A 27668-nucleotide genomic window follows, 5' to 3' on the forward strand; every position below is an offset into this window, starting at 1 on the left:
ACCGCGGTCATGTGGCCGACCTCGCCGTGATGATCCTCAGCTGTGGTTCTGTAGCCGTCCGAGCATCTCCGCGCAGGTGTCATGACCTGTCGAACTTTTCCCTTGACCCTGACATGCCTTCGTGCGTAGAGGGAGAAGCTGCTCAGAAGGCACTCAGCTTGTGTCATACGCGGAGCTGGAGAGGAGGAGGGCGGCGGCCAGTCAGCCAGGAGACACCGGGTCACCATGGACTTCTCGCTGCTAACACTGCTGCCTCTGCCGGAGGAGGCCCCACAGGCGGCACCCCTGCTCCTGCTGCAGGGAGACCTGGGCTCTCCCAGCGGCGCTGATGAAGTGGGTGGGCGGGAGGTGCACCCGCACCACGGCTTTGCCACTAATTGCAGTGTGTCTCTTCCTATAATAAAAATACTCGTGTATGTTATTAGTTAAACCTGATTAGTATATATCTTTTCCATTGCCCACCAGTACCTTGAATGAAAGATATTTTTTTACTGATCTTTCTGCTTTGGTATTTGGCAAAAAATTTTTCCAGATTTCAATTGGAAATATAACTTTCAAGATTTTTAAATTTCTTGTGTTTTTTAAATGAGATGAGATTCTTGTTCTTTTTTTTTTTTAAGTAAATGCTTTGAACATGGTGTGAACCTGCTGTCTAGTGGCAAAGCTGCCCTCACCCTGCACCCTGAGCTTTCTGAAGTTTGCAGTGTTGAGCTAAGCTGATGATGGCGTGATCTCATCAGTTTAGGGGCTTTGGTCCTGCTGCACTGAGGTGTCCCTGTTTGTCCCTATCAGGCACCTGCCTGTGGTTTTCCCCCAAGGCTGCCCCAGGATGTAACAGAATAACAGTGACTCAGCTCCAGGCTTTAGTGGCTGGTCCATAGCAGCCCCTTGGACTTAATTTGCTGTTTTCAGCCACTGACGTTTTCCTGAGGATATGCTTGGTTTGGCACTGTCTTCTGAAACATCATTTCTGTTTGGTCTTAGCACACAAAGTTTTTTGCATGAAGTTTTACTTGGCATTTCGGCACTAAGCCAGTAACTATGACTGGTTTTTCAGTTTGAAAGGTCTGTGCTTTCTTGTTTGTCCTGGGAGAGTGTGCCAAGGAGACAAGACAGAGCTTCCATGGATTAACACTTGTGTGTATTTGGTGACGGTGTGCTTGTAGTTCGTTGACAAATCATTTATACCTTCCAATTTGTATGATTTGACTCAGTTCGAAGACTCTTTCTCTTCCAGAGGAGAAAAGTGAACCTAATTTTGTTTTACCTGTAACGAAGGAGAAGAATCACCTCTGTTTCCTTCTTTAGCACCAGCAAAGTGGCACCTTGGGAAATTCTGTCGTTCGCTGCGACAAACTTGACCAGTCTGAGATCAAGAGCCTGCTGATGTGTTTCCTCTACATCTTAAAAAGCATGTCTGATGGTAGGTAAAAAAAAAATGAAGATATCTGTTCTACTTTCCTTGTTTCAGTAATTGGTTTATTTTTTAAAAAATTATAGTTGGTTCAAAGTGTTTAAGGATTTAAAGGGATTTTCTCTCTTGTTTGAAATACATATTAATTTACTGAATGTACTAGAAATAAAAGTCTTAATTTGGAAATTTATTTTCATTAATTATTGTGTTTCAGAAAGAGTTCTAAAATGTGAATGGCGTATTTTAAAAATTTATATTGGGGCTTCCCTGGTGGCGCAGTGGTTGAGAGTCCGCCTGCCGATGCAGGGGACACGGGTTCGTGCCCCGCTCCGGGAGGATCCCACATGCCGTGGAGCGGCTGGGCCCATGAGCCATGGCCGCTGGGCCTGCGCATCCGGAGCCTGTGCTCCGCAGCGGGAGAGGCCACAGCAGTGAGAGGCCCGCGTACCGCAAAAAAAAAAAAAAAATTTATATTAAGCCAGACATACATCTTCACTAAGGGAGACAGAAGCATATAAATGAAATAGCTTTTGATTTTTTTTTTAAAATTTCATTTGTCCAAGCAAACTTACTGGCAACTTGTATAATTTTATTGGTCAGTCTCTTGAATTAGAGAATGTAGTGTTGGTGACCTAAGCATCTCTTCCATTTACAGTATGTGTGACATTCCTGGCTTTAACTAGAGGTGGGGTGTGTTTAGTTTTCTAATGGAAATAGTGGTATTCTGGTAGATTAAGCTTCTGATTAAGGGTTTGACCACCACATTTTAAAATAGAAATGACCACAACCATTAATGCTTTATCAGTACCATTTAAAGCTTGTAAACATCCATGGCAGGACAGTTCCAACTCTGATTGTGTGATATAAGCAATCACATGAAACTGTGCCATAGTATAATGTCACAGTTCTTATCTTGGTCAAAAATCTTCTTAATTTTCCTGTAACAAATTAGGAAGGGTACTGTGAGCTTCATTAAGGTCATTGAGAGAAGACAAACTCTTTTGAAAGTAAAATGCCATTTTTGGAGACCTGAAGCCCACTTGTCTGGTGGCAGGGGGTGTGGGCATTGAGCATCCAGGGGAAGGTACTTCTGCTGCACATAGTGTTTCTTTTGTCTCGAGCTTCCATTTCAGCAGCACCAGGAGCCTGACCTGTAGCTCAGAGGTTAGGAGCAGCATAGGATCCTTAAAATGCGTTGGAACTGGAGGATTTTACTCTTCTGTCAACATGTTACTTTAAAATAGCTATTTTGAAAAACACAAGCAGACAAGATTTTTTTTTGTGAATGATGACCAAATACAAAAGCACCAGGCTCTTATTCTGATTTTTCAGTTAGAAAGTTGAAGTTCTTCCCATTAAGTCAAACGTTCTCAATTTTCATCATGGTAGTGGGTTTCAGCCAGCATTATATAGTCCTGTTTTTCCTTTATTGAAAGTTTTCTTTAAAATATTTTACATTTCAAATATTAAATGTGATGTGTAACTAGAAAATAACTGTTTTTAAAAAACAAATATACAAGAAATTTTGCATCCAAGTGAAAGTTACCCTTTAAAGTCAGCCTTTTGGAAGGCCAGGCACATATTTAAAAAATGCAACAACTTCTTCAAAACAGTTTTAGAATATCCTTTTTTTTTTTTTTACAACTACTGTTGTTACACTTTTTTCTCCTTTATAATTAGAATTTTTTTGTGCGTCTCATTTAAGAAATCTTTACCTACCTGCCAGGCTCTGAAGATGTTCTCCTGTATTTTCTTTAAAAGCTGTATTATTTAAATTTTCACATTTAAATCTTAGTCTCTACCAAGCATTGGTTTTTGTGTATAGTATGGGGTGGGGGAGAAATTGCCTTTAGAATAGTTTACCAGACAGATACCCAACATCAGTTGTGTGACTAGCTCTGTAGCTGCTCTTTCCTTTCTCCCACGTTGAACGCACACGGCCTACACGCAGGGCCCCTCACCCTCCGTGCCTTCTTGTGCCTCCTTTCTCCGTCGTAGAGCTTAGCTCTGTCTTCCCCCCTCCTCAGCCAATAGCCAGAGCACAGAGCAAGGAAAGGCCATGATGGTACCACCCGGCTGGCCAGCTGGTTCTGTCTGCTGGCCTCAGATGTCTGCACGTTGACCCCGAGAGGCCCAGCATCCAGGGAACTCCCTGGGTTCCCAACACACCAGCCTCAAGTAACCAGAGTCCGTCCCTCTGGATTCTAAACTTGAAACCCCCAAGAGATGGATGCTCCCCGACCCACCCTCTGGTCTAAGAGGCCAGCTGTGGCTTTCAAAATCAGGTGCACTTGATTTAAACCGCCATTCCACCAGCATTCTGTCAGCTGGTAGTTGGGAGAGTTACTTAGCTTCTCTGAGCCTTCATTAGTTCATTTGTAAATGGAAACTCTGCCCCAGATCATGATGAGAATTCGATGACAGGATATACGTGAAGTCATGAGACCTAGCACAGTGCCTGGTGCATAGCAGGTACTTGGTATGTATCCCATGGCTTCTCCCACCTGTCACTGTTCTTGACAAGTGTAGAATAAAAGTCCATTGCCATGCATCTTCATGAGCCTCCAGCATCTCTGCAGCCAGCCTCTTGCTCATCTCAGGCCCCAAAGACTCAGTGGCTTTTTCCCTGAAAGAAATCTTTTAACGCATTTCTCAACTTCAATGTAAAATGTAAGAAGGCAAAAATGTTTAACTATCACACGCTAACACTCTTTGTGCAATGTCAAATGGTTAAGAGTCATATGCAGAGAATGCTTCCTGTAAGTGAATTTGTAGGATTTGCCTTAACTAAAGATGCGCTCAGTTGCTCTTGATAAAGAGCGGGTGTGGTTCTTAACCACTAGTACATTGTACCATCGTGCTAGGAAATAGGAACTCCCATACACTGTTATTTGGAAGGCTATTTGACAATATATGTCAGATTTTAAATGTACACACTATTAACATGGCTAGTTCACTTCTAAGAATTTCTCCTATAGATGTAGTTGGACAAGTGTGCACAGACGCATGTAAAAAGGATTTTTACTGAAGCATGATATATAACAGCAAAAAACTGGGGGGAAGGACAAGTACATGTCTGTCAGTAGGGGAGCTGGTTAACTCAGCTGCAGTACATCCATGGAGAGGACTGTCATGCAGCTTGGAAAAGACTGAGGTAGATCCAGGCTTTCTTGCTGAATTAAACCTCAAAGGGCGAAACAGTGCCTGTAGGATACATGCTTCCACTGCAGTGCGTGTGTGTGTGTGTGTGTGTGTGTGTTGGGAAGGGGTTACTTACGTACATGTCAGAATTTTCAACAGATTCTCTACTGGGGAGGGATTCTGTAGTGGGTAATTTTCTAGTCCATTTAAGAGCACATTATGTATAAGTTAAATAGGTACCATTTAGGGCTAGATGATGCATGCTGAAATTAAAGTTCAAATGTTCAAGTGTAGCTTCTTTATACTGACTAAGCCTGTTGTGCATGTTACCCCTTATAATAGATTAGTCACTGGTTTATCCTTTGATCAACTATAAAAGGGGGCCGAGGAAAGTTTGGAGGCCTACACTCTGAGGTCTCTTCCCATCTTATAATGTACGAAATACGCATTACAATTTAATCAAATAAATGTTTACTTTGCAGATGCTTTGTTTACATATTGGAACAAGGCCTCAACATCTGAACTTATGGATTTTTTTACAATATTGGAGTGAGTAGTTTCATCTTTGCTCATTGACTCTTGATTTTTCCAGGCTAGTTAAGAGGTGTGAAGAATACAGTGCACCGACAGTTGAACCAGGAATGCAATATATATTCACATCCACACTTATCCTTAAGCTCTTTCTCCTGGACCTAACCCCAACACCCACTCTCAGGGGCTCATGACCCAGTGGACAGCGACAGCCTTAAATGATTAGATATGTGATTATTGTAGATGAGAGGTTACTACTTGTGCGTATAAGCCATTTTAATTAAATAACACAACATTTATTCACTGAATTCGGTGGATGATGCTCAGAAACTGAGACATAAAAATTGCTACAATTTAAAAATATGTAAAAGTGAAATCTTAAATACAGTCTATATTATTTTATCACTTTAGTTTAAGTTTTCCTTTAAGCCTTTTACTTTTAGAAACACGAATCTACAATCCCTTATCCAAAACTAGTGGGGCCAGATGAGTTTTCAAATCCAGAATTTTTTGGATTTTTGAAAAATTTACATAGAGAGTATATTCCGCAGCACCCCACAGTCAAGCACATGGTTGTTTCTGCAGTAAGAAGTTATTTCTGTGTACTGTGATCGTTCAAAGTAGTAGGTTAAATCATGACCAGGTAGGTTTACCTCTGTTAGTTGGGGTCATGATTTGCTGCCAAATGTGTTTGCACGAATTCGGTGCAAACCCATGGTGTTCAGAGCTTTGTGCATTTTGGAATTACGGTCTTGGTTCCCAAATCCATGGTCACTTCCTCTGCTGAGTTAAAGGTGGGAGTTATCACACGTGAGACAAGATTCTAGTAAGTTCAGAAGAACTTACTAGACATTGTTTTAACTGACTTTTATTAAATATATGATTTTTTTTAAAAAAATCAATGTTGTAAACAAAATACAGTAAAGTAAAACAAAAAACTACATACTTGATGTCTGTAAGGAGCCAGTCCATTTACTTGAATCAAAAAAGAAAACTCCTTACATAGGCTGAATGAGAACGAATAAGCCACTTGGAACAGTGCATATGGTTTCCACCATGCCTTCTAAGGCAGATGTGGAGTAAATATCCACCCCCGAAGTCACCAGTCAATCCTGTCGGTCCTGGGCCTTTCTTCTGTGTTGCTCAGACCAGCCACCATGGCACTGACAGCAGCACAATATGCGGCCTCCCTTGCGTTTGATCATTTTCTCCGGGTTTAGAGGGACCTTCCAGAGAATTTCTGAAAACCGGAAGTAAGGGGCTAGTGGTAGTTGTAAGAGCTTATTGAACATGTTACTGTAAATGGGTTTAAGCAAAGCCATGTGTCAAAAATAAGTTCACCTCCAATAACTTGATCGCTCCCTAATAATCTTCATTCTCTCCGCAGAGTCTGCTTGCACCAGTTCCAGTACATGGGGAAGCGATATATCGCCAGGTACTGTGGGAGTTTTCGTTTGAAGTGTTGTGTCATTGTCTGTGTTGCTTGGATCCAGGAGTGTGGGAACTTGTGTGGGGATTGGCGGTTGTCATTCTCTTAAACCGCCGTGAAGACAGTGGCAGGTCTTTGGGTTGCTGCCCTGAAATCTGGTGGCATCTTTCGCCTACGTTCCTCCGTTCCTTCTGTCTTGTTCTGTCTCAGGCATACCTCCTGGAAAGATTTCCCTCCGTGGCCTGTTGCTTCACTTCTCCGCTTCCTTCCACATCCTGCCTCGTGCTCTGTTCCTCCTGTCTCCTCTTTCTCTTCTCCCGGCTCCTCTGGATGTGTGTTCCCCCTCTTTCTTTTTTTCCTTCCTCAATGATCTCTCTTTCCCTTTTTCGCTTTCAAAGGTCCTTTTTTTACCATCCCACCTCCCAACTACAGAGTGATCTCTCATCGAACCGCTTTCCTCCTTAATGAAAGAATGTTTTCAGTCCATCTCAAATTTGTTTGGACTGCCACAAAAACCATCTCTAAAATTGAGCCTTTTCTCCTCTTTCTCTGAATAAGCTGTCTGTGCCCTCTGTTGTGATCTGACCAGAACTCTCTGTTGAGTATCACAGACCCTGACTGCCCTGTCCCAGCCATCCTCTCGGTTCCGCGCTGAGCTTGAGGAGAGCTGGACACTCACTGCTGATGGGCAGCCACGCAGCTCCTTCTCTGGAGGCTTTCCTCGGACTGCCCCTTGTCGTTAGCGAGTTCTTACTCCTTCCCTGTTGCCATTCAGTGTGTCTGTGTTTGTCTTCTTCCATTGTTGTGTATCCTGTGATAATGTATTCATGGGGTCTTGGTCTAAGCATCCTATTTTTCTATAGTTGTTGCTAAAATTTAATTATAAGTAAACATATTTATGTTTTAAGAAAAACTTTAAAATTTAGTTGTCATTGAGGTTTTTCGCTTATCTATAATTCTGCTTTACAACAATGAAATAGGAAATAGATTTTTAATAGACTTTCTATTTGAGTGTCAAGATTTCACTCTTTATGGTAACATTGTTTTTTTCTTGAGATATTTGAGAAAGTTTCAGAATTGTGTTTATGTCAAATAAAAGTATGTTTTCTTTTAAAAAGCAAATGTAGAGAGACTATATTATGCCTTCTTCCTATTAATACTTTCTATTTTTAATTGAAATGTGGTGGCACTTAACGTTCTCTAATCTTAACTCTTATTTTTTATCGTAACAGTAATTTTTGCATTTGAGTTTTTTGGGTACTAAATGCAAATATATACAATGTGTCCTTATACAATAACTTCATCCTTTTTGACTTTGTCCCATGAAGATGGGCAAACAGTATATTTGCAACAGAAAGACACTGTGCTGGGGGAGCTTCACACCCTCTCATGGTGTCACCCACCTCACAAGATGGCATTTGGAAAATGTTGTGCAAATAGGATAAAATGCCTCAGAGCTGAACATGGTGAATGTGAAAAGCTGAAGATTTCTGCCCCAACAAACTATTTTGGAATTGGATTTTGTGAAGCAGTTAACTTATTTTTTCAAAGTCTCTAAATTTAATTTTTTTAAAGAAAAATCTTCTGACTTCTTAGGCACCCTGTATATATTTGCATGTAAAAGTATGCTTCCTTGGACTGTCTTAAAAATAAATGGGAATAGATAGGTGGGGTGGAGGATGGTGTTACTTCGTAATGTGCACAGTGGAAAGACGTGCCCTGTTTTATAGAAAATTGCCATGGTCTCTGCTGCACATGGAAGAGATCCTGAGTGATGATTTAAACGTTGTCAGTGTTTGCCCTCTATGGTGGTCCGGTTCTGTGAACACTGCGCCTTCTCATTGTGTCACTTTGAAATCACCCAGCAGCATGTTGCCCGATGATATTCCATGCATGTCCTGTTCTACTCCACACAATAACACAGTGAGGGAGACGGTTGGCTACGGGACGGGGGACAGGTGTCATTCCAGCGCTGGTCTCATTTTTCATCTGCTCTGGTGATGGGACACAGTAGGAAGTTAGCTGTTTGATTGCTAATCCAGATCACTTTTCTGTTTTCTTCACTTGACTGCTGACAAGTCTAACAAAGGTTGTGGCTCTTCTCCACCTTTCCTGGGTAAGAATAAAGGTGTTAAACCGCCTCATATAATCCTTCCCATTGCATGTTTGTTCTCTGTTTCTTCCAATGTATTATTTTAACTAAAAAAATTTTTTTTTGCTGTTTAATAACATATATAATCCAAAGAGATTCATGGTGTTTTGGCTGTTGTCCAAATGCTAGTCATTAGCACCACATTGGACTGATGCTCACCTTTTTAAAAAGTAGCATCTCTGGGCTTCCCTGGTGGTGCAGTGGTTGAAAGTCCGCCTGCCGATGCAGGGGACACGGGTTCGTGCCCCGGTCTGGAAGGATCCCATATGCCGTGGAGCAGCTAGGCCTGTGAGCCATGACCGCTGAGCCTGTGTTCTGCAACGGGACGGGCCACAACAGTGAGAGGCCCGGGTACCTAAAAAAAAACAAAAAACAAGTAGCATCTCTAAATGACTTTCCAAAACTGAAAAGGTCTCTGCTTTGCCCTGGTTTTTGCTCCTTCGTCTTCAGATGCTTTGCTGTGAACTCTGCCAAGTGCTGCTGCCTGTGTGTGTCTTTGGCTCATGTGGCCTCAAACAGGCTCCTCTGTGCTTGGTCTGTGCGTGGCCAGTCTCCTTCGTGCTGTGTCCTGGCCTCACTAACTAATGCTCCCCATCTCGCTGCAGTGTAACAAATCTAACTTTTGCTTCTATCCCATTTCACTCATGTTGCAGGAACCAGGAGGGGTTGGGACCCATAGTTCATGATCGAAAATCTCAGACATTGCCTGTTTCCCGTAACAGAACAGGAATGATGCATGCCAGATTGCAGCAGCTGGGCAGCCTGGATAACTCTCTCACTTTTAACCACAGTAAGTCCCATGACACACCATCGTAACAGCCAGCCATCCCATGTGACAGTTCAGAGGGGAGAGCCCCTGGCTACACCACACCACATCACCAAATCGACTTTTCTTCCAGCTCAGAGCAGTAGGATGAAGAGCTCGTGGCGCAGTTCCCTTCCTCGGAGGAGAATGACATAATGTGGGACGCGGTCAACTACAGCACCACACCTGAAAGCCTAGACCCTTTGCCCCACGCCATCTGCTTGGTGTTTTTAAAACAAAATCTGGCCTGATAGCGAGACATTCTCTGATATTTTTAATTTAGTATTTTGATTTGTTGCCAGTAACCAACTTATCATCAGTTTTCCCCGTGTGACTCCCAAGAACATCTGGGGCAAGTTCCTTTCACCCTCCTGACCCCATGCGTGTAATTGATCAAGCGTCCACATTCTGACATTCCAGCCCTGAATGTATGTTAATCGTTAAACTGCTGTGAAACCGTAAAGCCCGTGAATCAATGTGTGAGGGTGTGGAAAAGCCAATAACAAAGTGACTTTTTCTGTGTTTTCAGTGTGAGAAAGATATCAAGTGTGCTTGGAATTTCTGTAGACAATGGTAAGATTTAATCAGGTTGAAGTCTGCTTACGAGGCCGCTTCACTTGCAAACCGAGACTTCTTGTTCATCTCGCCTTCCTAACTTTGGGGCTTCCTAACTTCACAGTAGAGACTTTGCCAAAACATGGGAGCATATCTTTAATTTAATTTTATCAATTGCCAGAGGGGACATAGCATCATGTGCTGTTTCTAGAAATCTAAGTGTTTAGTCTTCTTAAGGGTTTCTTGAAGCAGAAAACCTAAAAGATATCAACCATGCAGCACTTTATAAACTAATGTCATCATTTCTGTCAGTGGTGTGTTCTCTAAATTGTCCCATCTTTGCTCCAAGCATGACTTAGCTAGTTACTGTTCTATCTAGACAATTATTTGTACTCACTGCAAGCAATGTCTTTAATTCATGGTTAGTAATATCTTCTCATCATTTCTAATCATAAGAATTCATTCCATTCACTGTGATTTCCGTACCTCTTTCTTAGTACAGGCTAAGAGTATAGACGATATATTCCTGACACCTTAAATTGAGAATAGTTCAAAGTAAAAATGCTGAGGAATCAAAATATGACACCTTCCCACTCTTCCACCCCCAAGAAAGTTAAATGTAGTGGGTACAGTCTCTCTTTATAAAATTCAAGGCTTAATTTAAATCAATATTATGTCAGTCTCTGCCACACACTGAATTGGTAGCCTTCAAATGCTAGTTCTGGGTTCTATACTTAGCTGTGGAATGTGCGTTAGTGACACGTCTAAGGCTACAGAACTTGATTTTTCAACGTCTTGTCTGTTAGGGCTATTTTAGCTCTGCAGACAAAGGGTTTAAACAAACAAAACAAGGAGTTTCATTATTTTTAGTTTTGATTTCCTATTTAGCAAAGAGAAATCAAATTCCCACTTTTCTGCAAGACCTGCTACATTACCTTTGCCCAGATAATTTATAACACAGGGACTATTAGTACCTCACTATCAGTTGAAATAAATGCTTAAACTTTAAAGCACTGTAAAAAAAAAAATCATAAGCAGACCAAGGCCCCACCTCCAAAGATAATCATGTAGGAAACATAGAAAACAAAAATAAACTGAATGATCAACACACGAATAAATAACCTTCATCCACCAAGATATGCAGCAACCCCTCCCTCTGCAAATGGGTTTCACGGTGGTGGTTTGAATTGGAGGAGAGAGACAGCTGGCTGTGTTCTACTGCCAAAAACCCTATTGTTAACATGGTTGATTTCCATTCTCTCTTCCTGCTACCCACAGAGAACCTTGTCCTTCCTGCCCCTCTCCTCTCTCAACCCCAAGTTTTTCTTTAGTCAGTTTTCAGTGACACCATTCTCGATCAAAGTTTCTCCTTTTGCCTTCCCCGTCAAGAGTGTGTAGCTGATTATTTTAGCCTTTTAATGTGTGCCCACAGTTCCTGCTCTCCCCGAATAGCTTCTGATGTCCCGTAGTCCCTGCATCTTCACCCTGAACTCAGTCTTCACTTATGTCTCTAATTGTGATTCTGTATTTGGGAGGCTTCACCCTCTGCCACCATTAACTTTTTGAGTTCCAAATCGTCAACTCGGCCAAAAGCCACAGAGAAGGGAGTGTATACTGTATGTATACACGGGTATGTGTGTGAACTCATACATACATGAGTTTTTACATCTTCACCTAGGTATTGTATGGGAAATTTGTAGCCACATATGTCTCTTTAAGAAAATTCCTATTTAACGAATACAGTACCTTCTATTGGGCCAACCAGTATGACAGAGATCCAGTATGTGAGAGACTTGCTGGGATGCCAGAGTCTAAAATGAATTTATTTTGGAAAAGAATGAAAATAGGAAGAGTCCCCTATACACCTGCATTTTTCATTTCCTTTCTCTGAGTAGGAAAGGCTTTGTCAGATCTTAGCGTGACCAGCAGGGGGCAGCAGAGGACTGCGAGGAACTTAAGCCAATGCAGGCCAAGCCACACCGTCTCCATCGCCTATTAACAGTAGGACACGGGAAAAGACACCACACACAGCACACGTGTAACGCTAGCAGGCACTTACCCTTACTCTTGGAATTATATAGGAAATAATGAAAATGACAAATTTCACTGTGGCCAGTGGTCTTAACTATTTTAAAAACACTCAAAGGGTAGGAGTTTGTTGTTTGGGTCATTGCCCAGGCTTATAAAAAGCAAATGTTTACAACATTAAGGCATTGACCTGTTTACTGCAACATGTACTCATTGTATATCAGTAGAAAAGACTTGTGCCAAAGGACAAATTGAGAGTGATAGGTGCTCGGAGTATACTTTATATATTTTATATAAACTGAGTGATGAGGGGAAAACTAAGTGAAACATGTTTGCAAATAAGTGATTCATTTGCAAAAATTATAAAATAACAGTTTGTATTTACTTTAATGTTATGTATTGTTCTAAGAATATGTTAAATTCACTTGCATGATAATCCATATTTCCCATTGGTGTGATGGGAGAGAAGCCGGCCGAGAGGTAGAAACCCTTGAAGAAAACCTGTATTTCATATAATTCAGTATAAGAGACAATTTAAGATCACTGGATTAAGTTGCAGAGAATTAGATCTCAGGTGAATATGGGGAAGCATTTTCTAACTGGACTACCTATTAGCTAGTACAGGTACTGGCAGCTGGAAATGTGAAAACAGAGACTTGATGAGGACCCACTGGGGATACTGTCCAGGTCATTTAAGCATCATATGAGGAGTTAGATGAGATGGCTTGTTCAGACCCCATCTAATTCTGATATTCTTTGATATCTATGAATCTCAAGTAAGAAACTGAATATAGATGATAATTAAATTCCTTTATTGTGGATAATATTGAATCAATATAAAAAATGCAGGGGAGGCATATAGTCTCCGAAGTAAAATCAATATTTCTCAAAAGTTCTTAAGCATGGGTGATATATCTTTTCAAATAGGTGAAATGGGCTTGGATGCTTTAAATGTCTATACTCAAGATAGTAAATAAAATGTCTGTGCAGACACATTTCCTTGATTTGGAGATAGATTTTTGCCCCTTTGCTAGCATTTCTGAAATCAGGATATATTTTACAGATTTAGCAGATCTTATCTTACAGATATATCCTGAATTAATTTACATCTAACATGGTAGCCTGTCATTGATTGGTGCTTCTTGCAATTGACAGGGTTTCAGAGTTGAGAAAACCTGACACAATGCCCATTTAAAGTCGGTCATTTTTTATATTTTTAGTATCCTTAAAGAGGACTTTAAATTAAAAGGTATGATATGCTTAAACCAAGTGTTGTCACAGTTTGGGGTCTATATCCCATACCATTTTCAGATACAGCTAAGTATCTGATTGTCTAAGTGACAATCACTTATGCAGGGTAATCTGAGACTAGAAAGCAGGTAGTATAACCATTTCCTCGAGTATAAACTCTGAGATTATAGACTAGTTTCACAAATCATTTTGAACCTATTTGTTTCTTTGGTGGTTAATCAGAGGGCAGAGAGCAAATCGCATGATTTTTCGCCTTGGAATGTCATTCCTTATTCTGTTCTCCACTTCTTGCCCATCCGTGGGGAAAAACTTTTTAGCAATAAAAATGAGATGGAGATCAATAATAGATTGTGTAGTGGTGGATCCATCTGATACTTTGCATAAATATGTGCAGTTAGTAAAAGCTGTAGACCATGAGTTAATATATCTAGGAGGCTAAGTCTTCTACATTTGGGGATTTCTTTTAGCAAGAAAATTCCTAGCCGTTCAATATTTATATTTTTTTCATAAAATGTATTATTTTTCTGGATTCATATTATGGGCCAGAGAAAAAAATTAAAAATAAAAACAAGAATTCTGGTTTCATAAAGAGTGAAGGCAGCTTTCAAGAAGGAAGTGCCTCCTGTGAGAATATGTATCCGACTTATTCTTCTAGCCCAAATGTCCTCTGACTTTTGGAAAAGGCAAGTGGCAGTGGATCAGGCTTCTGCCTTTCTGACCACATCACCTCTGATGTGGCACTGGGGAGGGAGGGGTAGTTTACAGGTGTCCTCAGCATTACTAAACCGAGCTCTTCAGGAAACAGGACTTCATAAAACGGAGTAAAGTTAGGTAAGTCTAACCATAGCAGATGACATTAGAGGGAAAAAAACTCATCCTCGTCCTTTGAGTATTTAAAAGATGTGGGGATTTGAGAATAAATCACTTATCTGAGTGACAGCAGAATGAAAATTGTGTACATGTGAGCAGTGGATCCTAAGGTCTCTAAAGCACCCCCTGAGGTGCCTGCTGGAGATGGCGCATCAGGGAAGTCCTTCCCTCCCTGACCTGCCTCAGTGACCATGTCAGTGCCTGTGCCCCAAGGCACCACTACCCCCTAGTGGAAGTCAGTAGGGTTAACAGTACTTCTTACTGGCCTCGGTCAGAATCTACTTAGTCAGCTTTAAAAAGTTGCTGACCGATGCTCTGAGAAATTACTGTGTCTCTTAAGACCCCTTCTTGGGTTTGCCAGCTCAGTTTCATTTTCCTGTGTTAGCCAGGAACAAGGTGACCATTGATTAGAGTCTTTCCTCATGCACAGCTTTGTTCCAGGTCTTGAGACAGACTGTCCCCACAGGGGTATCTTATGGCAGATTGTCCAGTCAGTCTCTGTCACTCACACAACGTCCCATGCTGCCACTTATTTTTAGGGATGTTTAAGTAACATTGGTTCAGGAACCTGCTGATTTTTGAGACGAAACAGTTTAAGGAAAAGCAAATTATAACCAATTGTGGCTAAAAGAACTGTTTCTTTTATTCTTATATGATTCGGACACAGGCAGACAGATTTCTATATGAATTGACTCTTATTCTAAAGGAGATTAGATAGTGTAATGTAGCTTAGAGAAACTTTGTCATTAATTAGCATGGCCCATTGATTATATATGTTTAAAAAATAGCACACTGACAAATTGCAGTTCTTGAATTGTTCTAGACATTCAGCCAGGTATAAGTAAACTCTGTTGGAGTTCTTCAGTGTGTAGACCAATTTATCTATAATAATCACACTTGGATACACTTATCCAATAGGTTATCTAGAAAGAGAAAAGGATAGTTCTGTGCAGAGAATACAATTAATCACCAAAGCAAGTGCCTTGTTACAGTTTAACCCAGATTATAAAACTTCATTTGGGATAAATGGCAGCCCTCAGTATAGGGTCCTTTTGACCTGTGTGATAATTTTGGTTGGTCTGATAAAAGGTGGTGGGTTTTTTGTTTGTTTTTTGTTTCGTTTTTTTTTTTTGGTCCTCACTTGCCCTGGTTTGTGATCACTGTAACAATAATCATTAGTTTGTTTTCCTCTTTTGTTGGCTGTCTCACCAAACAGACCTTACCAAATGAGGAAATACCTTGGCTTACAAAGGCAGTTCAGTGAATATTGTACCAAAAAATGTCTGTCTTTCTTTCTGCTAGATTTCTGACCAAAAAAAAACAAAACAAAACAAAAGCAAACCAGGAATATAAAGAAACAGAACTAGCACGGTGCCAAATGTGTTCCATAGCCTTACTAGGGACACGATGACTCTGTCACACTGTGAAAATAATGCAGGCCACTCAAAACCACCATTTTAAAAGCAAAGCAAAGTTGGATGAAAGCATACAATAGTTTTTTTTAATCATACTTTAAAAAGCAACTCGGTAGCTTTAGAAAAGCTTTTTGTAGTCTTTCAAAAATCATTCTCTATCTCTGACATTTATTAAAGTCATGCTAGTTACTTTATTTTATCTTAATAATAGAGATTATGGTACAGTGACCTGGATAAGGAATTGGGAGTGTAGTTTCTGGTTTTATCCCATTACTGGCCTCAAGAAAATTCTCTAGGCTTTCTGTACTTCATTTTCCTGATCTATGTACAAAATGTCCTCCTCTCTGGAGTATTAAGAAAATTACCTACATAGTGAGTGTTGACTTGTTTTGCTCCTTGGAGAAAGACATTACCTGATGTTTTATTACATTGCCATCTTTCTTTGTAATCTAGATCAATACTGAAACACCTTTGCATCCCTTATATATATTTCTGCTAATGCATACCATTTCATAATTTAATCTCAAATTGTATGTCAAACTACATTTATATCAATACTAAATTGATTTTACAGCCACATACAGAAGATATCAGTTTGTATTTAAATTATGATTCTCAAGTTCTCTCCTTTTCTTAAACATTTCTTTCAGTCATAGTGGCTTTTGTGCTTTTTTATTAAAGCAAGTAGAATACTGTTAGCAGTGCAGTCAACTCTTGGTTATCATTCACGATTCCACCTGATAAAACAGATCCTTACTTTATTGACTTGAGACTTACATAGCGTTCACTGTGTGCCAGGCACTATTCCAAGAGCTTCACAGCAATTAATGAATTCAATGCTCACCACAGCCCTTTGAGGTAGATACTGTTATTATCCCCATTCTACAGATGAGGAAACTGAGGTATAAAGAGGTCAAGTAACTTGCCCAGGGTCACACAGCTAGTAAGGGGACGAGCTTGATTCACTGACCAGCAGTCTGCCCCTCAGCTCATTTTCTTTCCCTGTGCTGTGCTGCAGCCTCTGTCTGTGTGGGAAGCTTCAGAAATGTCAGCCTCCTTCACTACCCCACCATCTTAACAGCTCAGTCAAGTGGCGCAATTGAGTGACTCTGGTCTATGTACCAGTCCTAGCTCCCCTGTTTACCAACTGTGTGACTTAAGACAAGTTGTTTAGCCTTTCTGGGCCTCCATTTCCTTATCTGCAAAAAGGGTTTAATAATGTACACACTTCATAGGGCTATTGAGGGATTAAATAAGGTGATACATGTAAAGTTCATAGAATTATGGCTGGCACATAGCAAGTGCACAATAAATGTTTGCTGCTATTACTTCCCTCCCAGAGCTGAAAAAGTCATAATTGAATGGAAACATTTTTAGTACCTCCTTTTACCCCACCCCCCACCAAAAAAAAAAAGGCAAACAGGGAGATAAGGCCCTGAAGGAAGCCTTCTGGAAATAATCAAAAGTTGACTGTGACTATACCGTCTGCCAGCCTTTCTTCTTCAGCTGCCGGCAGTAACCTTGTATTATGATTCATGCAGGCTATGGCCACTCGGACGCAGATGTTCTCCACCAGTCGTTACTTGAAGCCAATATTGCTACTGAGGTGTGCCTGACGGCTCTGGACACCCTCTCTCTGTTTACACTGGCATTTAAGGTTTGTATTGAACAGCTGTTCATTGTCAGAGCCTTACCTTTTAAATTCATTCTGCTTATTTAACTGAATCAGCAAGAACTTCCTATGTTGTGTTTTTACTGCAGCAACTGTTTTTGCCCCTGTAAGGAAACCATTAATCCTTAAATTCCCTTAATGAAACCGTTCCACTGTTAATGACTTGAATTCCCTGAAATATAATACAGCTTAACTGGTCAGGGTGTGCCACCTGCTTGCAAAAGGTGGACACGGTCTCAGGAGGCGGTTAACGCTTGGCCAGATGAAAGCGTTTGCCGGGGAAGGTGGCTTTGCTGAGCCCTCGAGAATGATAAATACAGGAACCTAATTGGGCATTTCTGCCTCTACTATCTTTAAACATATCCACATGTGGTAGCAATTAAAATTAGATGTTCATACGTAGAGGGGCAGTACCTAAACACATTCACCTTCTCAATTTTTTTTGGATCTGTTACTAAATTAAATGATAGAAACATTTCAAGTATAGAGAATAAAAAGTGATCTTGGTCTTATTTTTAGGTTTTAGCAAGTAACATTTAAGTAGGTAAAGATGGTCTCTTCAGCCACCTTCTTGTTTTTAGGGACCTAACCCTTCCCGTTCTCACTCAATAACTACTTCCATTTCCAGAGAAGCTGAATGTGTTAATATGCTCTGTTTATGGAATCAGTATGTTTACTTGCAAGGGTATTTGGGAAACATATCCAAAGTCAATCTGTGCTTTACTCATCTCTTCTCATGAAGCACATTTCTTTTTTTTTTTTTTTTTTGCGGTACGCGGGCCTCTCACTGTCGTGGCCTCTCCCGTTGTGGAGCACAGGCTCCGGACGCGCAGGCTCAGCGGCCATGGCTCACGGGCCCAGCTGCTCTGCGGCACGTGGGATCTTCCCGGACCGGGGCACGAACCCGTGTCCCCTGCATCGGCAGGCAGACTCTCAACCACTGCGCCACCAGGGAAGCCCCACATTTCTTTATTAGAGTAAAAATAGTTACCTGATATCATGCTGCTTTATTATAATTTACCTTTGTTCTTAGCAGCCATGCTACTCATGTCCCCAGGAAATGTCATAACTAGGAACCCAGTCGAGAGCGGAGGGCATACAGATCCTTAGGATGAGTATGGGGACAGCAGTGTCTTACGTGGAGGCTTAGTCTAGTGGCCTTCAGTCATGGTCCCCAGGTTGGCAGCAGATGCAGGCCCTGAAGCTTGTTAGAAATACAGGTTCTCAGGCCCTGGCTGACTGAATCAAACTCTGGGAGTGATAATGTGCACAGACAGTATGGCCTGAGAACCACTGCTCTACCAGGACCATGTTTCGAACCTCTTTCTGTTTTCTTTTGGAGATTTTGAAGTAAATAGGCAGTGAAATTTGTAATGTGAGCATTTGCCCTGGACTATATCAGTGCTAACTGTGCACCCGTAAGTTCAAAACAGTAGTTGGGACACTTTCTTCCACTCTCTCCCTGGGCCTCAGCATATAAATGAGCAGGAAACCCCGGGGCTGCACAGCAGGTATGGTCTGGCACCACAGGCAGGTGGGGGCACACATGGCACAGGTGTGGCCTGGCAGCACTGTGAGAATAGTGGCAGTTTCCTTACTGCACAGCCTGCAGTTCATACTCAACCTCCTTTAAATTGCTTGCTTCATATTAAAGAAGAGTATTTGTCAAGGTTCCCGGATCTCCAGTGTCTGGCCACCAAATAGGTTCTGACTCGAGAGAAACAACATCTGATGGTCTCTGAATGAAGGCTGATTGTAAATTTGTTGGGTGAATGTCTTTGGGAAAATCACTTCATGTCTCCAGACCTAAGATTTCTCACTTGTGAGACTGAAAAAATAGGATCTGCCTCCCGGGGCTGTTGTAGCTTAAAGTGAGATGACCCTTAGAATGGACGGGCACTCTGCTGCTACAGACCAGGCTCCGGGACACTTGGGAGCAGCTGTGTGTACAGAAACACCATGGGCTTCAAACCCCAGCTCCACCATTAGCCAGATGTTAAGCTTTGGGTGGGTCTGCTTGACATCTCTTAAGCCCTGATTTCCTTACTTAGAACATGGCAATTATTCCTACTGTATAATGAATTGATAGGAGGTATCCAAAAACATCTATCCTGTGTCTGGCACACAGTAGGAGCTCAAATGTTGACTCTAGTTTAGCAATAAGCGCTTTCCCTAGACTCACGCCTTCCTGATCCTATGGTAAAGGGTCTGATTCCTGAGACGCACAGGGAAGGTTGTGTTTTAGAGCTGAGGTGATCTCTATCAGAGTCTGTATGCCTGCGTGCAAAAATCTTTGATGTTTAAAGCTCAGCACATACACACACACACACACACACACACAGACCCATTAAAAAATGGGAAGATGGGCAAATGTTATGGCATTAAAGGATGTCATGCCAAGCTGTAGGCTTACCTGGCCTATGTTCACAGGTCCAAGAGGCCCACTGGCACAGCAGCAGTGGGATCTTCCGTTGCAAGTATTTACTCAGCTGAGGCATCAATTGGAGCATATCGGGAAAATTAAATTATTACATTGAGTTAGCTGACATAATTGTTGGCAGAAAAATCTTCCTCCACAAATGTTGCCTCATCGTTGGTGATCCTCTTAATTGACCATATCTAATAAGTTGCCAAAGGCAATCAAGAAATCATGTTCTTAATGAGAGGAAATGTTTGAAAAGATTTAAGCCCTGAACCCCAATTTATTATTATATTAGCTTCCTGCTGTTTATTGAGTGCCTTCTGTGTCTTCAGCGTCAGTTCTCACAACAGCCTGGCCCAGTAGATCTTCTTATCCCCCATTTTACAGATGAGGAGATTGAGGCTGAGACAGGTTAGGAAATTAGCCCAAGATCACTACACAATTGGCCTGTCAAGCCCTTTTTCTCCACTAAGTAAGTCGTGTGTGTGTGTGTGTGTGTGTGTGTGTGTGTGTGTGTGTGTGTGTGGAAGGAGCTAAGCTGGGTGAATATCAAGGGAGTTGAATGATCTCTCACACAGAAAAAAGAAAATTACCAAGCACTTACCAGATGCTGGTACTGTGTGGGCACTTTCACAGATATTATTTAATACACGAAAGGTGTGTTTTGTAAACCAAGGTGATTACATGCAGAAAAACATGGTTCTTCTTTGGTTATTTTAACTTGTCTATTAATACAGTCCTAAACCAAATCTGGCCTTTAAATAGTTGATAATATTTTTAATGTACTTACAAATTTAATCTGAAAATGTATTTTAAGTAATTCTCTGTAGTGCCTTCTCTTGATCTGAGGTGCATAGTGAGAACCAGCAAGTACGTGATGAGAAGGATCGCTGTGAATGACCAGGGTGGGGAGCACGTGGATGATGGGGGTCAGCTAGGGAACCTGGGGTCCGGTTTACACAACCATGAGCCTGGGGTTTAGGTCATCTTGGTGATTGGTGAGCCTCTGCGACAGAGAGAGTGCTACTCTAAGCTAGATTTTTTAAGTTATTCTATAAATCAGTGTCTAAATAAAAATCAAGCCATATCCCTAGGAAGGATGTAGCTGTCTTAAATAACATGGTTCCAGATATCTCATTTTGGCACCTGAGGTTTAAGTTCATTTTTCTCCTGTTCCTGGCTCTTTAGAAATTACTGATAATGTGTATTCATTCTCTGAAAGCCCCATTTCCCTTAGGAGGCTGGTAATGACAGTCAAGCTTGAATCCACCGTCAGACAATTCCTGAGAATTATTTATAACCTATTCTCCACCTTATTGCTAGAAATAAGTCATGCCTTTCACATTATTCTAACGTCTCATTTAATTTCATTTTAATCAATGAAATTCTCCCATCCTCAGTAAAAGTCTATAGGGAGACAGAGGTAGAAATGAGATACTCCATTGTTATCCATGGTTATTTATGAGTGGAAAAGTGAAGGTGATTTTTGTTTTGCTTTTTTCCCTGCTCTGAGCCTTTCTGAATTTTCAATGTTTTTAATGAGAGAGAGAGGAAGAAAATTGATTGGAAAATAAGGAAGGCAGCTGGTAAACTGGGGTGTGTTCAGGATGAAAGGTCCCTTACCCCTTTAAATGAGAGGTTGTTTATATCTTTGTGTGTGTTTTTACTCCATTCTTCAAGCAAGTTTTGTGACCAGAACCCAAAGAAGACTAAATCCTGAAAATCGGAAGCAAAAACCTTGACCAGAGAGAGTGAAAGGAAGGCAAATTTACCTCCAGTGGTAACGACTTGGAGACAGGCCAATTCAGACAGCAAGGCCAGAGGTCTTAGCGATTCTTGTATGAACCATCTCTCCTGGATATCTCCAGCAAAGAGGGCTGAGAAAATAAAAGCTCACATCCAGGTTCATGCAAACCTTAATCCAGCCATAATTAGGAAGGACTGTGACTCCTGAGAAAAGAACTGCTCAGAAACAGTAAACACTAAGCAGTTCCCCAAACACTGGAAACAACCTCTTTTTTTTTTCGGTTGGTGAACAGCTGCTCATGGTTGAGAATTACATCATATTCAGTTAATTAAGTCACATTTTCTGCTCATTAAATTGCTTCTCTTTCACATGATGGAATTCAATACTTCAGTGTTTCATGATATAAAGGTCACTGTGGATTCCAGGTGTCCTACCAGCTGTAAATACACCCGTGAATTACTGGACCTAAAAAAACAAAACTTATTCCTTGAGTAAAACTTTTTCTCCAACAATAAGATGAGGTAAATCTTGAAACTATTACTCCAGCCGTAATTTGCTGTGTAACCGAACTATTTGGACATAAGTTATCTCTGTTCCTTTGGCTAAACTCTAAGGTTGGTTTGAGGTACTGACCTCTGGACAGTTTTTTTCAATGACAGTCATTTTTGCTTACTTGTGCAAAATGCACACATTCTCCCAAACACACCTTTGTCCTGACAGGCCTGTCTGTATTTGAAGATGCAGCTCTCCAGTGTCAAGCACATGTGGCTGCATGCTGGCCTCTAGTTGGGCGACACCTCAGTCCACTGTGCATGTGCAGCAGTCATTGGGAGTTTTAGCCAACCAGGCTTTCACGGTGTTAAATCAGTGTGAATTTGCTGCTGGTGGGAGACCTTGAAGAACGAGGAGAATTAATTAATGGTGGCCTGCTTGCCACTTAACTGAGCTAGATCAGAGGGGGCGTCGGACAATCCCTGTACTTGACCTCAAGTCTTCCCAGTAGCTACGCAAGCTTAGTTTTAGGGTCGCTGTTTCACAGGTGAGAATGGCCAGGCTCGGTTTACCTGTGCAAATCCGTGCACGTGAGAAATGGTGCCTGACCGAAGCCTGTGCGTTTTCCCCCTTACCAGACTGCCTGGTGATTCATGGCTTCACAGAGTGCCTGAGAGCCTGCGGCGGGGGAGAATACCTAGCCCTCACTGGTAGAAGACCTGTTCCATACACCTCACTTCAGTTATTTTTTCCAGCCCATTAATTAGCTGATACCTGTAATGGCACTTCTTTGTTGGAATTAAGGTGTCGCAAACATTACCTCCGTATTAGTTGCTGGTGATAGTAAAAATAAGTAAATAAATAGAAGCCCAATCAATACTGAGGCACAGTGGTCCTTTAAACCGTAGTACAGTTTGCTGGGAAGTTTTAAATTAGTCTCTCCCTTAGTAGAAAAAGTAAATTCTCCAAAGCATAAATTTATTGATGTTTGTTTGTACTACAAGAGACTTCTGTGCTTTCCTAGAGGATTCATGGGAAGTTTGTTTAAATTATAAGTTGTCTTAGTACCTGAAAAATGTAACCTTTGAGGCTGAAGGTTGTATGAAACCGATTAGCAGTGTCTGGTGTGTCTCACTGACCAAGCTGTCCTTGTGTGTTTTAAGAACCAGCTCCTGGCTGACCATGGACATAATCCCCTCATGAAAAAGGTTTTTGACGTCTACCTGTGTTTTCTTCAAAAACATCAGTCTGAAACGGCTTTAAAAAATGTCTTCACTGCCTTAAGGTCATTAATCTATAAGGTACGTTGTTTCACCAGGGAAGGTCATTCTTGATTCTCACCCGTTCTCCTGTGTCTACCTGGAGCTGAACGGAGCACTAACCTCTCCGGGTTCATTTGCTTCCTCATGTCCATGTAGTTTCCCTCAACGTTCTATGAGCGGAGAGCAGACATGTGCGCAGCCCTGTGCTATGAGGTCCTGAAATGCTGCAACTCCAAGCTGAGCTCCATCAGGACTGAGGCCTCCCAGCTGCTGTACTTCCTGATGAGGAACAACTTCGACTACACTGGCAAGAAGTCCTTTGTCCGGACGCACCTTCAGGTGCGTGTGCTTTAGCTTTCCAGGTCAAGTGTGCTGTGTGGAATTATGTTTTAGCAGGAAAATTTTGAGTGTCACATCTACCAAGTTACCTCGGTGTAAGTATTGAACAATCTGGCCTCTAGATGGAAAATTCAAAAGTCACATTTACTGGTTTTATTTATTTCATCCTCCACATTGTAAGATTTGGGCCCAGGATGTGTTTCTATTGGTAAATTGACGTTTAAATGTTGAATCAATGTTCGACTGACCGAAATTCTACTGAGTAAAGATTTATAGAACCTGTGAGAGGATACCTCGTAGTAAACATCTTAGGTAAGACACAGAAAGCCCAAAGTGACTCTTTTCTGTCTTCCTTCTGTTGACGCACCTGCCATCCCTCCAGATTTAGTGTCCCAAATTCTCTGCTCTGTGAACCAGGCCAGATACTGAAGATTCTTATATATTTTTGTAGACTTTCTTTTTCTACAAACACATATAGGAGCACCTTCTCCGTCTCTGTACTTACTCTTTTTTTAAAAAACAAATGTTTATTGCTTGCAAACTGTGTGCTGGGATTCATGGATACAACCATGAACAAAACAGGACCTCTCCTGGCCCTCACAGAGTGTCGTCTACTGGAGGACAGACAGACACTGAGGCCCTTGTGCTGTTTGCCCGGTCCCCTAACAGAAGAACTCGAGTGCCCCAGGGAGGGGACCAGGGCACTTCCCATGGGATGTGAAGCGCGAAGAGGGGTTCGGGGGTGAGCATGTTCCAGGCCACGCATGCACCATGGGAAAGGGACCATCCAGGGGGCCAGAGAAGGTCCTTACAGTGGAGGTGAGAGTATGGGTGAGAACAGGTTGAGATGGCAACATTGCACATTTGGAAGGATCGCCTGGACTCCAGGCTGAGAATGGATCAGGGAGTCAAGGCCTTAGATCAGGAGACCATGGGGAAACCATGGTTAAATTTAGGCCAGAGAGGATGGTGTCCTGGGTCAGGCCTGGTGAGGTTAGAAGGGAGAGGAGATTGAGTTGACAATACTTAGTGATGGATTATACCGGGGTATGGTGACGGTAAAGGATGGGAAGGGGGAATGGGGGGAGGGGGATGGTCCACGGTTTAGCTGAGTAACTGGGTAAAGGCAGTGCTATTTATAGACCCCCAAAAAGACAGATTCCCCCACTGCATAGTTCATATGTACATGTTTTAATAATAAATGCAAAGGACAGTCCACTTACTGAATATTCAGTACATATAAATTCAAGCCAAACACCAAAGAGGTAAATAATAAGGTCTTCCTTTTTATTAGAGAAAGTGATAGGTAAGTAACCATCCAAGTGATATGGGCTCATCTGATTCTCATTCCTCTACACTCTCCTGATTAGCATTTTGATGTGCAACCGAGATGGAAGGGTAGCAAAATCACCTTCTGGAATAATTCTTGGAAGGGGGAAGATGACTCAGACATTGTTTCCCACACTGGAGCAATCCTTGCTCTCAGCTTCCCCATCGCCCCATCCCCGTGCACATCCTAACCAAAGCCAGGAGCTGAGCCTGGGGCGTCACTTGAGGGTGAATTGATTTGCTCACGTTTGTGTGTCCCTTAGGTCATTATTTCCGTCAGCCAACTGATAGCAGACGTTGTTGGCATTGGGGGAACCAGATTCCAACAGTCCTTGTCTATCATCAACAACTGTGCCAACAGTGACAGGCTCATCAAGGTGGGTGGCCCGGTCTCGTTTTATGTTTTACCCCCAAAGCTCCGCCTCATCATCTGATATGTATGCACACGGACAGAATGCAGCTGAAAGCCCCGTGTCCCCCTCCACCCTTGTTGCAGCACACCACCTTCTCCTCGGACGTGAAGGACCTGACCAAAAGGATCCGCACAGTTCTGATGGCCACGGCCCAGATGAAGGAGCACGAGAATGACCCCGAGATGCTGGTAGACCTCCAGTACAGCCTGGCCAAGTCCTACGCCAGCACCCCCGAGCTCCGGAAGACGTGGCTGGACAGCATGGCCCGGATCCATGTCAAAAATGGGGACCTGTCCGAGGTAGCCCCGCAAGCCTGTCAATCCGGGCTTTTGAGAAAACAAATTGTGTCCCATTCACTGAAGGAAGCCAATTATGAGAAAAATTTCCCAGTAATTCAAAGAAACTGGTTAAAAATATGTGATACTTTAAACAGTGTTGGGCTCGGGGTTCCTTCATGGTCATCTAAGCATTTTAACAATTTACAACGTCCTAAGGGGATGTCTCCATCACAAAAGGGCATTGTTTGAAGGCTCTTAGAAAACATCCGTGCTCACACAGTTGCCTGCTAGTTAGGTGCACTCAGTTTCTGCATCAAAACTCCTCTCTAGATCTAAAATTCAGCTATTTTATGATAAAATTAGATTTCCTTGTATGGAAGTCATGACGGGGCATTGCTTTTTCCTGTTTGAGGTAGTCCGTTTCCGTCTGTAGTCGTGGCAGGTGTCAGAGCTCCCTCATGGACAGAGCTGCACAGTTCAATAAGCGACAGCATGGCGGGGGCAGAGGGGGAGTGTGGGCTCCAAGGCAGACTGGATCCCGGATCCAACACTGACTAACTCGGTGACATTGAGCCAGTTCTTAACCCCTCTGTGTCTCTATGACATCATCTGTAAAATGGGGGAAATTAAGGAAAACAGTAGGCTGTAAGGCGGGTTGTATTCATTGTTCCCATGAAAACTCTGCTCAGGGTTCATGCCTGAGGCATTTAGGTATGATTAACAGTACTACCAAAGAAGTGTGCTTTTACTTTTTAACCTCTCTAACTGCTTAAATTAGTAAAATTGTGTTCTGTATCTGAAAATTTTATGTAACTATTTTTACCTATTGATTATTCAAAGAGTCCATTCTGTTTGACCATAAGTTTAATCTAAAATATACATTAGCCATAATAAAAATGAATTACATGCTGTTAGTAGTAGTAATTTTTTTTATCATTCTGACAAGAACCAGGGCTCAGGCATTGGAACCTTATGGTAGGTTCATTTCCAACAGCTATCTTTAATGTTTTGTAAACCATGGCAACTTGGTGAAAAGAATTTATTTTTATTTTTTCTTTTGTTTTAAGGTGTTTATAATGTTATCCATTTAACATAATATTTTCATTTAGAATTTTTGGAAAAAGTTATCACTTCATCTCTGAATCTAAGAATACACATGCCTTCAAATGATCCTCTTTTCCCTTTAAGAGAAATAATGCTGAAATTTTATAGTAAGAAAAAATGCTTTTTAAAAATCTTTTACATTTAAATTTAATAATTTTAAATAGAAATAGATCTTAGCAAATTTACTGCCATTTGTCTCAATTCAAAGTTTAAAATTTTCCATTTATTTGAATTGTTCTACTTTTTTCAAAAGGTAAGATGTCGGCCATTAGAAACACTAGTTGATGCCTTGAGATCTAATATAAGTACATATAGTCATTAGATTTCTGTTTGTGAGCATTGTGCCATTCTTTATAATTGGTGATTCTGAAACGTGTCTTTTGTTTTAGGCAGCAATGTGCTATGTCCATGTCACAGCCCTGGTGGCAGAATATCTCACACGGAAAGGTAAGAAACGATTCCTGGGTTTTGTGAAATAAATAAAAAATTGCACAAAGCAGTAAAGACTAATGGGAGCCATTAAGAAAGATTTGCACGTGGGGGATTTCTGTGTGTGTGTGTGTGTGTATGTGTACACTCTATTCATTGTTTTATTCACTGGCGTGACATTTGCTTGATGTGTGGTAGGCACCGCAGAAATGCAAAACAAAAGTAGGTGGCATTTTGTCATATAACCTCTTACTAATAACTCCATATTGCAAAAACTAGTTAATGAGCTTGGCATCTGGGAGTCCCTGACCAGCCAGTCTCCAGCTGAAAAGATTTTATTTTCCCTTAAGATAGTTCCCACCAGAACTGTTTATCAATCAAAAGGCAACTGTAACAGGAGGTGATCAGACAGTATTTTCTGGAGCACAGCCCGGTCGGCTTTGCTGTGTGCAAAGGCAGCTTGCAGGCTGGAAACCTTGCCGCCCCATGGAAGGAACTGGCAGGAGTGAGTGCCACCCACCTGTGTGCTCAGTGCTTGTTCCCACGTTAGCAGGCCGCGAGTTCCGTCACGGCTCCTCTGGTTAAACACC

General features: G+C 41.7%; 1 protein-coding gene across 11 annotated transcripts in view; it reads left to right on the forward strand.

Annotated features, from left to right (window-relative positions):
• DOCK9 (dedicator of cytokinesis 9) overlaps positions 1 to 27668 on the forward strand; it is a gene marked incomplete at both ends in the record, with an annotated part of 281402 nt that overhangs the window by 221256 nt on the left and 32478 nt on the right. For 5 of the 11 annotated variants that reach the window (XM_079721650.1, XM_079721647.1, XM_079721653.1 and 2 more), the window contains 10 exons: positions 1309 to 1423; positions 5038 to 5104; positions 6474 to 6521; positions 9321 to 9457; positions 17133 to 17248; positions 23088 to 23225; positions 23343 to 23525; positions 25118 to 25231; positions 25351 to 25566; positions 27039 to 27096. In XM_079721650.1, the coding sequence (XP_079577776.1) occupies positions 1309 to 1423; positions 5038 to 5104; positions 6474 to 6521; positions 9321 to 9457; positions 17133 to 17248; positions 23088 to 23225; positions 23343 to 23525; positions 25118 to 25231; positions 25351 to 25566; positions 27039 to 27096 (1192 nt within the window). Of the gene's footprint in view, positions 1 to 1308; positions 1424 to 5037; positions 5105 to 6473; positions 6522 to 9320; positions 9458 to 10001; positions 10046 to 17132; positions 17249 to 23087; positions 23226 to 23342; positions 23526 to 25117; positions 25232 to 25350; positions 25567 to 27038; positions 27097 to 27668 lie in introns of all 11 variants that reach the window. The other 6 variants (XM_079721648.1, XM_079721656.1, XM_079721655.1 and 3 more) reach the window with 4 other exon arrangements.

The sequence above is a fragment of the Hyperoodon ampullatus genome (genome assembly GCF_949752795.1).
Source record: "Hyperoodon ampullatus genome assembly, chromosome: 16".
In the NCBI taxonomy this organism is placed as follows: Eukaryota; Metazoa; Chordata; class Mammalia; order Artiodactyla; family Ziphiidae; genus Hyperoodon; species Hyperoodon ampullatus.